Genomic DNA, 14745 nt, shown 5'->3' on the forward strand with positions numbered 1-14745 from the left:
ACAGTGACATAGGCCTAAACATTCCTCGGTCTCGTGTAGATCGGTCATTCGATCGACTGCATCTATGCCCATATCATTTGTCCTCCTTGTTCCCTCTGGATGACCAGCCTCTCTCACATTTCAAATAAGGGCTATCCTTCTCTCTCCCTAGATCCTCTTTTAAGCTAATCTTGCTCAAATTACGATTCAATTTCTCTATTTTGAAATCGGTTGGTTCGTATACTCCTGGGCCGCAATGTTAAAGTTAGATAACTTTATGAGTTAAACCAACATCTCAGGTTTCGGCAAACCCAATAAAAATATCTGAACTATGAAATCTTCTCCTCGTGCAAGGGCTGCTTTAGGAATTGTTGGCTCTAGATTTCACACCTTGAGCATCTCCTTCTTGAACCTTGTAAGAAATGCCCACAGACACTCGTTCAGTTCTTGTTTTAAATACCACAAAGAATCTGAATCCTTTCTTGGCTTTTGGGCGGTAGCAAACAATGCTAAAAACAACTTTCTGAAGTCATCAAAGGAATTAATAATATCTACAGAGAGTCCATTGAACTACCTGAAAGCGCAATCTCTCAAAGTAATATTTAACAACCGACACTTCAATGTATCTGAAACCTTTAGAAGGCAAATTGTCGGCTCAAAGGACGTAATATGGTCAGAAGGGCACTCCAATACAAGTAAGATTCCAAAAATGGAGCCTTAAAATTTTTCGGGTGCTCAGCGTCAACAATATGTCTGGAGAATTTGTTATTTGTCCAGAAGTAGACTTCTAACGCTCCAGGTTATGGTCTCTCCTTTGAAGCTGACCTAACACTGTCTTGGTACTGAGACTACTTAATTCGTTTGGAAACTTGGACCTCTTGTTGAACTTGGGGTTTGGGTGCTGGTGGATCAGATTACAGGAGAGGCTGCGCCCTCCCTTCAAGCACCACTTGGGTCATTTCTGCAATTTGACCCGCCATCCTATCATGGAGTTCTTAATTTTCTTATTGCATGAATTCCCGTATGGACTGAACATTGGAAACTTCGTCATGATGTGTTCCTTCACCTTGACGTGTTCCTTATCTTGTTGAAGTAATGATTCTACGCTCATTGCACCTTTAAGAATTTTGCATCCTAAATTGTACCTTTAAGAATTTTGCATCCTAAATTGTCCTATGGATCATGCCTAACGAGTAGAGCGTTGGTCGAATAAAAAAAAAAGAGATTAGTCACAAGTAAAACCCCATTTTAAGGAAATTGTGCAATGGTCCTTTTTATTAGAAAATGACCCTCCTATTTATAGGTCATAAGAAGGATCTATCAAAATATATGATTCTCCTCCTGCAATGAAGACGTTACCACCATTTATGCGGCATTACAACTTTACATATTTGTAACCGAATCTGATATATTTTTACCCTGTAACCGAAGTTAGCGTCATTCTATATTCATAACTGCTATTAGCTCACTTCGTATTTGTAACTGCCTGATTTGATCAATTGATATTCATTTCGTAGGCCATAAGTTATTTGACCAATTAAATGATCTTTGACCAACTTTTTTGAGGGAACTCGTTGTGAAAACTCATTACTCTTGGGAATGATTATTGCATCACACAGAAGGTTCGTTACTGTAATCTGGGCAGGCTTCCTTCAGATGATGAGTTTATAAAAGGCGTTCCATCCAAAGGGCTACTGATTTTTCACAATGGAAAATTTTAGGTTCGTAGACGTACGATGTCTCTCGGGTCGGTCAATCCTTCGTTTGGTCGGCTTTAGAAGCTGACTGGTGTAGTGATGAATGATCGTACATCAACTCTCCTTGCACGATGCATAGGATCTTCTCAATATCGATGAAGATGTATTTCTAATGTATATACGATAAGAAAGAAAGAGTTTGGATGATTTTTCTCTGATCCCCTTGTTGTCTTTACAGAACGGGAAAGAAGAAAAAAAGTTTCCATTCATACAGTTATAATCAGATATCGTTGGCCAGATCAGCATCATTTGTACAAGATCAAAAGGCAAAAACACACACTATATGATAAAGAAATTTTTGTTTTCCCTCTATTACATTGAGAGCATGAGAAAGATGATCAATACAATCTCCATGAAACTTAACCACATAAATCTAGTGATGGAGCAAACTGGGAACCCATTGGAAGCCATGAAATCTGAGCCCTGAGTTGTTTGCACTCTACCAGCTTTGTTTCCTGCATCAAGATTACCTACAGTTCTGTTTTCTTCATGTTTACATTTACTCACTCCATCAGGCCCTTCCCCTGTTGTATTTCCATCTTTGAAGCCATAACAGAGATTTGGATTATTCCGAGAGGCGAATCTCCTTCCCATCCTTCTATAGAATTGCTGAGGAAATCTAAGCTCACCTGTGAGATTGTTTCCATTGAGATAAAGAGCAGAAAGACTAGGCATGTCTGCAAGCTTGGGAGAGACGAAGCCAGAGAGCTGGTTGCTGTCCAATGCAATGAATCGCAACTTCTTCAACTCTGTGATTGAATCTGGAATCTCACCAACAAGACCAATATTTGAAAGATCCAAATGTGTGAGATTTCTTAGATTTTTCCAACTAAATTCCTCGATACTTCCTCCTAATGGGTTGTTGGACAGAAGCATTTCTTGGAGAGAAAACATTCCTTGGAGAGACGGAGATAAACCGCCAGAAAGATTGTTGTTTCTGAGGTCTATAAGTACGAGATTTTTTAGTTTGCAAAGCTCTTGTGGCAGATTTCCAGTAAAAAAATTGTTGCTCAAATCAAGCTTAAGCAGTGAAGTAAGTCCAACGAGAGAGGAGGGCAGGGGACCAGTTAGCGAATTGTTGCTTAGGTCCATGATCAACAGCTTAGACCAGTTGGCTCCTAAGGAAGTTGGCACTTGCCCAGAAAGCTGATTTCCTAAAAGTGTTAACCTATTTAAGTGTACGAGATTCCCAATTTCCCAAGGAAGTTCCCCGCATAATGAATTCTCAGCGAGTACTAATGATTTAAGATTTACTAGTTGGCCTAGAACTGGAGGAATTTGACCTGTTAGTCCTCTGTTAAATCGAAACTCTAAGGTTTCCAAGCTTGAAGACAGCTTGTTCCAGTTTTGAGATGGAATGACAGTTGATTTTTGAAATGGCGATGAAAAGCAGTTGAAAATTGAGAGGCTTCGCAGGTGGCTGAGCTCGAAGAGATGTGGGTTGAACTCAGCATTGTTAGTGCAGCGGAGAGAGTTTTCGAGGATCGGGCCGATGTTTACAGTTGTGACATACCACAAACCATTTTCAAAGAGATCGCACGATACTCCCTGCAACAAAAAATTACATCTTTGAGAACAGCGTAGCATAAAGATTTAAATTTTTTTTCCAATTATCTGCCTAAACTGTATATTATTTAGGGATCCCAGAAGGCTGAAATTGTTTTTTAGGAAAAGTAGAGTATTTTTTTCGCATTGATTCCTCGTAGATGCATAACTAACAAAGAAACGTTCATATAATCCTTAATTTGATACAGAACTTAATAGACTGGGAAGCATTATGCAGTTAAGAGTTATTTCGCAGCTTATTCTCCAGTTTGTTAGCCTCCCTGCATGCAGTTGAGAAAACATGAACGGAGAGAGAGAGAGAGAGAGAGAGAGAGGGAGAGAAGATAAAATGAAAGAATAAGTTGGATAAACATGCTGTGAATGTCTTGAAATTCGAAACACGGCTTCTGAATTAGAAAGAAGATAAAATGAACGGAAAAAGTAGATGCAATTATGCATGTTTGCCTATGCGCTAGAGAGAGAGAGAGAGAGAGAGAGAGAGAGGAACAGCATACTGGAGTGTGAAGCTGGAGATAACTAAAAATTGTGCAAACCTGGATTGATGTCCAGCCACAAGGGTCAGGATAAAGCCCAGAACCATTCCACCATTTTCCGACAAAGCCTTGAATCATCATGTAGAGAGCTTCCTTCTCCTTTTCCTCCATTGGAGAAGTAGAGCCATCTGATTGAGACAGAGCTTGAAAACTAAGTAACTGCAGAAGGAGAATGGCAAGAACTGCAGTTGTTCCCCTCATTACTATTCCTTAATGACGAACTCCTCAGGGAACCTGGAACATATAAGTGGTTCCTATATTACAAGCACGAGGAATTTGAACTTTGAGAGAAGACCACCATGTGCATAAAAATTAAAAAGACACGATGTGGAGCGAGAAAACCGATGAGAAAAAGATGAAAATAAGCTCTAGAATTGCAGGTCAAACATCATAGAGAAGGGTCTACTTTGCTTCCTTTTGGGCTTAATTAGTAGGGGAGGAATCACATAAGGGAAGTGGGTAATAGCTTATAGATCCAAGAGTAGGATTTAGCTCAGCTTTTTCATCATCTAAGCCAAAAAGAAAGCGAAGCTCACAAGTTATGGAATGTTATAAGGAAGAAGAATTTAAGGATGCCTATGGCTTCTTTTCTCCGTCATGAATAAAAAATCACAAAAAAGAGAAATTTAACTTTTGGTGAGGGAAGAGTCAGGCCCTCTCCAACACAAAACAGAAATGGTAATCATGAAGACAACTTTCTAGTGGGCTGAATTTGGAGAAAGAGAACAGAACAAAAAGCTGAAAGAAGACTTCCGGGGTAAAGCAGAAGGATTTAGAAGATCGAAGTTGATAGTATTTATCGTAGTTGCTGTGATGTCAGCTAAGCAAGAAATCTACGGGGGACTGTGCTGTGAAAGAGAGTGGTGAACTGTACTCCTTAGAGATAGATTTCCTGCTTCCCTTTATTTTACCAAGTCTGTAGAATTTATTTGGGTTGTGGAACTTGTGCGGAAGGGCACAAAGGGATTGAGCGAGAAAAATATGTCTTTATTTGAGGGGATCATTTATATGCATGTAGGCGCCTGGTGCAAATGTTTTAAATGGAATTGTTACAAGGAACTTATTTTTTTCCATGATCTTAGTTCTTCATTAACATTTTCTTATAATTTCATTTAGTTTTAATTTTTATTTTGAAGAATAGATGAAAAAATATATTTATTGTAATTCAAATCTTTTACAATATTAAGGCACCATAAATTTTAGTAGGTTAGATCCCATGATTTTCCAACTTCAATTTTCACATAAGAAATGTAATGTCATTGTACTTCAAAAATGTGCCTCTGCGAATTGCAGCGACACCTCACGGGTAACTGAAGATGTCATGTGGTCTCGTGGGGCCAAGGGTGATCTGAGTTACATGATTGTCTGACCAATTTCTTCCTTGCATTGTGGAAACGGTGTTTCAGATAACGGAGGAATCACCCCAGAAGAATTTAGCTAAATAAATCCGTTCGGACACCATCCAACTTGGTTAAATCAAGAAAGTGAAATAGGCCCGTCAACTTTAGGGCAGATAGCAGTGACTTTCAAGGAGCAAGCATTGCACCTTATTATCACCCAGCCACGCAGCCACGCAGCCTAGTGGCTACTCGACCAAATGACAGTCGGCATACATGGACTAAGATACCCTCCTCTACTTACATGTTCTATGGGCGCAATATGTAAATGCATAAAAAACCATTCCTTTAAATAGGTGGTCCATTTGTGAATAAGGGTAGCACAAATTTACAGTTCCTTACCATGCTATCTCTCTCTCTCTCTCTCTCTCTCTTTTTCATCCCTCATTGCTTAATTTCTTAGACAGGTCTCTCAGACAGATTCAGATTTAACATTTTAAGAGATGCGTCAAGCCTAGAACCTTGTTGTCAACAAGAAGAGGAGCACAACGATCATAGAGGGAGGGAAGTAACAAAATAGCAGTGGACAAAATTACGCCCCACAAAATGACATGGAGGAATGTATGCTAAAAGAAATGAATGAGATGCGTACTCAAATTATTGATCAAGTGAAAATTCAAATCATCAAGCATTTAAGGGCAATTGCAACCCTGGCAGGAAACCATGCCCACAAGAACAAAACCAACAACATGTGGAGGCACTGGTGCACGACATCAAGAGGGCAAACCACGATCCTGAAATGAGTCGATGACTCGTAGTACCAAGATATTACCAAATCCATGTAAATGGAAAGTTGACTCGTCCGACATACTGAAGCCTCATGATTACCGAAGAAAACTTTCTCCCTCCAAATCTCTGAAGTGGAGCCCCCATAAAATTTTAAATTGCCGACCTTGAAAGCTTACTGAGGAATATCAAACCTGAATGACCACATCGCCACATTTGTGTCGACCAATTGCTTGCTCAAGATCTTAGGAAAATTCAAGTGTCATCTATTTTTCACCACTTTGAGGTCTTTGCCCTTGAAGTAGTTCCATGCGATCCTTATTGGCAACTTCAATAGCTTTGTTGATTTTGAGTGGTTGTTCTTGTCATAGTTTGCAAGCCCCCGAAAGCCCACGAAGAGCGTGCAGTTCCTATGGCAGCTCAAAGACAAGATTCAATGAGAGTTCATCGTGGATTTTTAGAGAGAAAAATTAGAGGTGAATGACCTCAAATTCAACACCGTCGTAGCCATCTTAAAGAAAGACTTGAGGTCAGAAAGAATTTCTTACAACCTCAGTATCAACGAACCCCAAGATTTAGCCAAGTTGTTGGAAAGGGCCAACAAGCATATGCTACCAGAGGAGAGAACCCACAAACAAGAACCAAAAGAATGCCACACACAAAAAGTGCTCCCCTAGATGGTGACCCGACCAGCAATTACACAAATATTTATGTTCTCGAATATGGGCAAAATCTTGACCCAATCTTGACCCGACCAGCAATTACACAATATTTATGTACGATTTTAGATATTTAGAGGTTAAACTGTTATATTGTGACAAATAGGTGCATACCTATTCCTTACCTCTTATGAGCATAAAGAACTTTGGCTAATCTAAAGTTAGTGTCGGCATGTATTGTAGTACTGGGTACATTTTTGTTTTTCACTCCTAGATTACCCATTGTGCCCTCTCTATAGAACCTACCAATGACCCTTAGTTCCAGTCTCTAGACAAAATTAAAAAAAGAATATTACCTGTCACCCTAAAAACATCAAATCTATGCCCATCAAATCTTATCTACCTATCTATTTTCACCCCTCTAGGACGATCGTTATGGTTCTTTCCGAAGTGAAATGTGACACTCACTAGTTAGAGAAATCTTACCCTCTCGGGTCTTTAATTTTTTCAAAAAAAAATTAACAATACAATTGGCCAATTTGTAAAGTAAATGAAGGACCAGTGAAAATATCATCATAAATTTTTAAAATAAAAGAAGTTCTAATCAAATTTAAACCACCACCTGATTACTTCATATTGTAAGGAGAAAGAAGAAAACTATTCAGAACACATGGAGATAATAAAAAAAAATATATTTACAAAACTCAAATCAAAGTGCAATACTTTAAAAAAGATACAAATACTTAATTGAAATGTTTTCCCACGCACTCTATTGAGTTTCACTAATTTCACTAACCCCAATAGACTCCTACAAGACTCACAAAACTCCAGAAACCATAAAGAGTCACAAAACTTACTAAGGTGGCTGCCCACTCTATATGGTGCCTCCCCATCTCAAAATGACTCTAGAAATCTCTCTATACGTGTAGAATTAATTTATATATATAGAGCTTAAAAAATCACCAAGGGTTGCTTCAGACATCTCTTCAAAATTCAGACTCCTTCAATGCATCATCTAGAAGCCTACACTGGCATCTAGGAGCCAAAACTGTCTCACCTTGGTAATAGCTGTGATCCTCCTCTGGCGCCTAGTTGCCCAAATCCGTTACATAGGCTCCAGTTAGGTTGATAGTGAAAATTTTTCTTGGTTTGGTCCATTTTGCTCCTTTCTGATGTATTTTTGCTTTTTTTACTCTTAAACTCATTTTCTTGCACCTGAAATCAAAATGCGCACAAAATACCTTTCATTAAAGTATAATATCCTAAAAATGGGTATAAAATGTGCATAAAAATAGGTAATTTTAATGTGGATCAGACGGCTCGAAACCAAGGAAAGAACGCAGAAAACCAATCTGACATTGTATCAAAGATGACTGGTCTTTTCACAATGGCGGAAGGTCCGAATGATACGAACAGAACGGTGGAAAAACTAGAAATCAAGAGCCTTCAAATAGCCCGATAATATGAGAGACCCGCGTTGTGATATGAACAGTCCTACAAAAACTATGATGGCTTGTTCGCTAACCCTCTAAGTTTATCGATGGAGCAAATTATGGATGCCATCTAGAAAAAAACGTTTTGCAAGAAGTCTACATCAATCAGTAGGGAAGGTTTTCTTCAAGGTGGATAAAAGTACTGCAAGTATCACCAGATTACGACCACAACACAAGGAAATGTAGGCACCTCCAAATTCTCATTGAGAAGTTGATCGAGGCAGAAAACTAAAAGAGTTTGTGTCCCAAGGACACCCAAGATACTATGGAAAGCACCGGCATTGGAGGCCTCATCTAAACTCATCGGATTGAATGTCGTTCATATCACCGGGGTTGTCCCAACAATCCTTGGAGAAATTGGTGGGTTGGCATCACTTTTGATGTCATGAGCGCAGGGTGTTAATTGGAGCACTACAAAACCTTGCTCACTGCATGTGTTGATTCCCATAGTCCTAAACATCCATTATGACCTCCAAGTATATACTTTGAGCATGAAATTGCGGTTAGTGTTGATTCAACAGTACTTCAAAAAGCTCATCGTTAGGTTGTGATAGTTTAGAAATGAGATGATTAATCCCGAGAACATATAGTTGTATAAAATTTATAAAGTTGAATCCGCTTTATAATAGTGCCAAAAACTTGATGTGGTAGGGATTCTACGCAAGTATTAATATTGTTATCAACTAATATAAGACTTTCTATTTAAGTCCCAAATATCGATCCCATGAGGAAGGTTTAACTTTGAGATGATAAATTAACTAGGAAATTTCCAGAAATACAATGAAATGACTATCACTAATTTTGAATGTTTTAAATATTATCAAAACTAAATTATTAACAACTAGCAAAATTTAAATGCAAAGTTTAAAACATTAACTACTAAACTATGTTTATGTGATGAAGTTTTCTTATATGAAATAACATCTGCCTCACTACAATGAGTTTTTGGTAAAATGATATGAGATAAATAGTTTAAATTTATATTGTGCCAAATAGGAGTAATTCTAATTCTCTACCATAATTCAGTGTTATAAAAAATCATTGGTTAATCTTAGGTTTAGTCCCTAAATTCATGGCTAGGCTAGGAAGATATTGGCTCCCACTCCATAGCTCCCGTTTCCCTTCACCTGAAGGCTAACTCTCGCTTTAGTTTTTAAACACTTAAATTGAATTGGGGATTTTTAGTCTATCACCCTAGAAATCTCCAATTCTACACCCAACAATGTATATTTCTCTATTTTTTTACACTTAATTCCATGAACGAAATAGTCCTTCATGGACTTAAATGTAATTCTCACTCTGTTGTTGAACTCATACTCCATTTCCCGGATCATATGTTTCACAACATATCTTAACAATTTAATTGTCCAGATCAAAAAGTAAATTAAGAGCGGAGTTGAAAAATCATCACAATTTATTGAATATCTTAACATTGGCACAATCAATTTATTTCTTCATTTCACTATATCTCAGAATAGAAAGAAAAATAAAGGAAACCACTCAAACTTCATGAGAAAGATACAACAAAAGATAAATTTCATATATAAAAGGAAGTTCATACAACAATGATAAACAAACAACACTTATCTGAAACTCTTTCTCAAAGCAAATCCCTTGTAGCCTCTCTTAGGAAAAGTAGGAAGAAGAAATCTCTCACTTCTCTCCCTCTCCAACACTTCTTAGAGAGTAATTTACACTTAAACTCACCACCAAAACTCAAAACTATAAAGAAAATAAATGACTAATGGTACTAATGGTGTGGAATGGCACGAAAGGGGTAAAGAGGTGCAAAGTGAGACTAAGAACGAGTGGAGGAGTGCGAAGAGAGTCTTTTCTGAGCAATTTTGGCTATAAATAGAGCCTAAGGTCTTCTCCATTAGGTGCATCTAAAAACTCTTCAAAAAGCATCAAAATTTGTTGAATCTTCAAGAATCTGGGTTTGCACTGACACTGGCACCGTCGGAGCCAGTGGCCATTTAATTTAATCCATACTCTCTGTCAAACGATGCCGTCAGCGATGAATAATTTTTCAAAAACTCCTTTTTAACTCCAAATTTCATCCTTTTTACTTTTTTTTGCTCCAAGTCCTAAAAATCAACATCCTGCGATAAAACATGAAAAATACATTCCTTTAAAGTGCAATATCACCAAAAATGAGTATAAAATATGGGTCTAAAAATGCATATATTTTTGGTGTATCAAAATTCTCCAAACATAAATGTTACTTGCCCTCAAGTAACTTTTTTACTACATAAAAATATGACTAATGGAAAAGATTTTAACTTCTATATTTTCATATTTTAGTCCACTAAATACATAGCACAACTTAAGAAAAATTTAAAATAACTCTGGTTAATACTAAAGGTATAAGAAGATCTAGCAGCCAAGTCTAAGATTTTTTATTCTCTATTCTTTTAAAGAAAAATTGCAAATTATTCATATTAAAGCCACGTAGAATATCCATATGAAAAAGAACTTCATGAAACTTTATTAGTAAATATGCTAATACTGAAATATAAGTTTAAAAAATGTAGCCAAGCCTTCTTCTTTAAGTTGATTCAAGTGAAACTAATTTTTAATTAGGCATCTTCTCAAGCTTCTCCTCACATCTTTTTCTTTTTTCTTCATTTTCTTTTCTTTTTCCTCTTTTTTTTTTTATCTGAGGATTACTATATCTGGATAGCCTTTAATGATTTTGAACTTTACTATCCTCTTCTTAAAGTTAAAAACTTTTCACATTCCATCACTTTATAAATTTATTCTAGCTTTAAATATTTTTCATAAAGTTTAATTCTTTTCTTCTTACATAAATCCCTAAGATTTTTAATACTTCAAAAATATAAATTCCTTTACTTACAATAGAAAAACATTGTCTTATTCTTTTCTATCAAATATCTTAATCTCTAAAATTAAATTTTATTATTAAAAAAATTTACTTAAGTTTACTATAAATTTAGAAACACAAATATAGTTATTTAAAGTTATTAAAGTTATCCTCTAATACCAAATCCTCTAATGCCAAAGGTCATGTTAAATTTTAAAATATTTTGAAAATATACCTATTTGAGGACAAATAAAATTAAGTTTTTTTCTTTAAAAAGGAATTTTTCTTTCCCAACCAAACATAAACTTTTAAAAGATTTATCATAAAAATTGAAAAAAAAATAAAGGGTGAAAGAAAACATTTAATACATAAGGAAAAGGCAAACTTGTTTGAGGTTCTGATTTGAAACTTAACTCTGAAATGTTGCAGGTGCTAATATGAAAAGCTACAAGACTTAAAACAATAAATAACACATAATACATATAAAAATTTGCTGAGAAAGAGTTAACTACAAATACATCCAACAAAGTACTATAAACTAACAACAGTATTAAAATGGTTCCCAATGTAAAAACATTCTCACAAATCTATAATTCATAATTCAACATAACATTTAAAATAAAGTGTTACGCTCTAAAAAAACATTCTCAACAATAAAGTATAACCAAATAGAAACTAAACAAAAATCTAACTAAAGCATCACTAATCATCATGATCATTTTCTTCTTCTTCCACATCTAAATTTTGCTGCTGATATTGGGTAAAAACTAGGTGAGTAGAAAAATTAACTGAGTAATCACCCCTCATGTATCTGACCATCGCATCATCATAAGCATCATCATATTCAAACTTCTGTCGTGTCAAATCATCATTGTGTGCATTTCTGGCCTCCATATTTTCCATTCTTCTTTCCTTTCCCAAGATATCTCCCTATTGGATCATCATCTACTCCATAAGTTCCTAGGTAGTAGGGGTACTAGAAGTAGTACTTAAAGTAGAAGGAATATCTCTGGTCCTACTTACAAATCTCCATCCAACATGAGATTCATAAGTCTTTATGTTGGCAGGCCCAATAGGTTTTAGAGGATCAATACTCTCCTCATCCACTCTAAAATCAACTCCTGCCTGTTCGTATAGTGTAAAAATCAGGGCAGGGTGTGCTAAACCACTAGTAGTCTCTCCGAAAGCAATAGATCGAGTTTTTATATAAATAATAAAGCCAAAATTTATCCTTCTCATCTGCTGGATAGAAGTTCAAGATGGCTCTATCCTTTGTAATCTCACTATGATGATTTGTTGGTATCATTCTTCCAGAAATAAAGTAGTGCCAGGCCTTAGATACTACATTTAACATAAAAAGAGGAAAGTAAAAGAGGAAGAGGAAAGTTTACCTTAACACCATTCTTCACCTTCCAAGCTCCATTTCCATCAGTAAGAAAAGAGATAAATTCATCTAAGGCCTCATTTGTAAAAAAAAGTGATTTGTACTGGCAGCTATACACATTTTCTAACTGATAAAATTTATTAATTTTCCTTTGAGTAAACTCCACCATTTTCCCACGAACAAACACATAGTCTTCAGAAGTCTCCTTAAAATTGGCATAGAACTCCATCACTACACCAATAATAGCCTCGGCAATAAAGTAACAAAAATTCTCTCACTACTGAACACTGATTATTCTTTCAACTTCTCGACTCAGATTTCTAAATCATCAATCCGAAATCACTTTTTTAGCTGTAAGTAGATTATTGAAGAAAATGTTGGCCTTGTAATTGACAAACTTTTGATCATCAAAATCCACCTTTCTCTTTCCTTTGCTCATTCTTGGTGCCATGGTAAATCTACGAAAACTTGATAAAATCTAAATAAATTCTGAAAATCACAATGTGGAACGTTTTAAACTTAAATCTACTAAATAAGAGTTCTTCACCAAAGGATTTTCTCAAAATCTTTGAAAAAAATTTCAAAATTTTGGATCATGGCAATGTAAGATAAATCCTTGGTGAAAATAAAAAATTTTGAGTTCAATATGTAGCTCTTACCTAGAAAAGATGAATTCTGAACTTCGTTCCTCAAATCTGAGCAATAGCAAGCCCTAGGTGCAAAAATCAGAGGTTGAATGTGACTAAAAAGTAAAAATGGAATTTTACTATGCAAATTACAAATTTTTAAGGGTGTTTGGGTTGGTTCGGGTAGAGGGCGCTTTTAGTGCCCATGCCGGCGCCATTGGCGCTAGTGGCCAAAAATTCATTTATGTGTTTTTTTTAATTTTTAATTTCCTTTCAATTCACTCCAAAGTTTATTTAGTCTTTTTGAACACTAATTTTCATCTTAAAATAATTCACAAACAACCGCAAACTAACTTTTATATATGAAAATACACTTTTTACGAATACATTTTTTTAATCACACTTTCACATCCATAAAGCAAACTAAATTATAATTCGGCGTCGAAATCAAGCCACAACACTAGAACGCTGACACAAAACTATACACAAAATCAAATTCAATAGAGTTCTAAAGCAAAGTAAAGTAAATCAAATCCACACAATCACATTAAATACATATTTACTTTAAAGTATTAGAGAGTCCAACTTTTTCAATTATTCTGCTTTATCCTCAATACTTTCTCCTCCTCTAATATCTCTCATAGACCGGTAATGGGCATACAAATTGTAGAAGGGTAGGTACGGGATTTGATAAGTCAAATTTTCATTGATCCATCAATTTTTCTTGAACATCTGTACCAATCCGGCTTCAACTGTTCCAGTATGATCAAAGTTCTCCTTCATCCTCCAATCTAGGTGATCAAAAAGGCAGTTAAGATTTCATATTGCATTCGTAATTCTCTGAAGTTCTCTTTCTAATTTCTTCATTTTCTTCTCCAAAGCTATTGAACTTCTAAGTGTTTGTGGCATCAATGGAGTTATAGCATGTGATAAATGATCAAAAATAATATTTAATGCTTCATTTCCATTCCCAATATAATTTTCATCACTAGGAATTATGGGCTCCCAAGGTAATAAAACTTTCTCCCAACATTTATACGAAATTTATACGAAACTTGAGATTGATTGCAAAGTAAGAAAATTATAGAAGGATGACCCAGTCTATATATTGGCCCATTCATAATAATACCCATAAGAAATTTGAAAATAATTGATCCTACATCAAAGGGTTTTTCCATTTGAATGCAATAGTTTAAAATGACACTTTCTCTTGTAACGACTTTATCTTGTAACTCTACTAATATTCATGGTAGGGAGTAATTTTTCAAATATGAAGAAATGCCATTATTTTGATATTGGATTAAGGAGTGAAGCAAAGAAACTAACGTATCCCTCATCTCTGATTTCCCAATTATCATTTTCATCAATCAGTAAATTATATACATCTTACATCATATCTCTCATTGGGATAAAATTTGTGTAATGGCAGATTGGATCATTTTCTATCATTTACAAATCATTAATTTGAGCCGGATTAAATGGTGCAGCTTTACCTCGAACAAAGATGATTCCTTGGGTAATTTCGTGTAAGTTAGCATAGAATTTCTTTACCACCAGTACAACAACTGCAGCGGTAGTGTAGCACAGAATTTCCCAATGCCTCTGCATAATGATTTTCTTAATCTGTGAACTTGGATTACTCAATCCATGATCGACAAAGCCTCTCTCCTTGATAAGTCTCTTTTTGGTAATGACTTTATCGTATAATCTCTGTACATCAAAACTGACAAACTTTCTTCTATTGAAAACTCCATACCTTGAAGTATTCTAGAATTGGAAGCCATGGAATTCAAAATTAGGA

The 14745-nt window shown here is 35.7% G+C and overlaps 1 protein-coding gene across 1 annotated transcript; it reads right to left on the reverse strand.

Moving 5' to 3' along the window:
* Nucleotides 1-1955: 1955 nt before the first annotated feature.
* On the reverse strand, nt 1956-4766 carry LOC110036241 (piriformospora indica-insensitive protein 2-like). The gene is made up of 2 exons (XM_020740641.1): nt 3836-4766; nt 1956-3284 (listed from the first exon to the last, which is right to left on the reverse strand). The coding sequence occupies exons 1-2, from the start codon at nt 4034-4036 to the stop codon at nt 2049-2051; spliced, it is 1437 nt and encodes a 478-aa protein (XP_020596300.1). The 5' UTR covers nt 4037-4766; the 3' UTR covers nt 1956-2048.
* Between the last annotated feature and the right edge of the window lie 9979 nt (nt 4767-14745).

The sequence above is a fragment of the Phalaenopsis equestris genome, unplaced genomic scaffold, assembly GCF_001263595.1.
Source record: "Phalaenopsis equestris unplaced genomic scaffold, ASM126359v1 Scaffold204188, whole genome shotgun sequence".
NCBI classification, from domain to species: domain Eukaryota; kingdom Viridiplantae; phylum Streptophyta; class Magnoliopsida; order Asparagales; family Orchidaceae; genus Phalaenopsis; species Phalaenopsis equestris.

Excerpts from the sequence above, each read along its gene's own strand:
- LOC110036241 (XM_020740641.1), bottom strand. The coding sequence starts at position 4,036 with ATGAGGGGAACAACTGCAGTTCTTGCCATTCTCCTTCTGCAGTTACTT. Across the intron at positions 3,285-3,835 it reads GTGGCTGGACATCAATCCAG|GGAGTATCGTGCGATCTCTT; the intron begins GTTTGCACAATT and ends TTTTTGTTGCAG.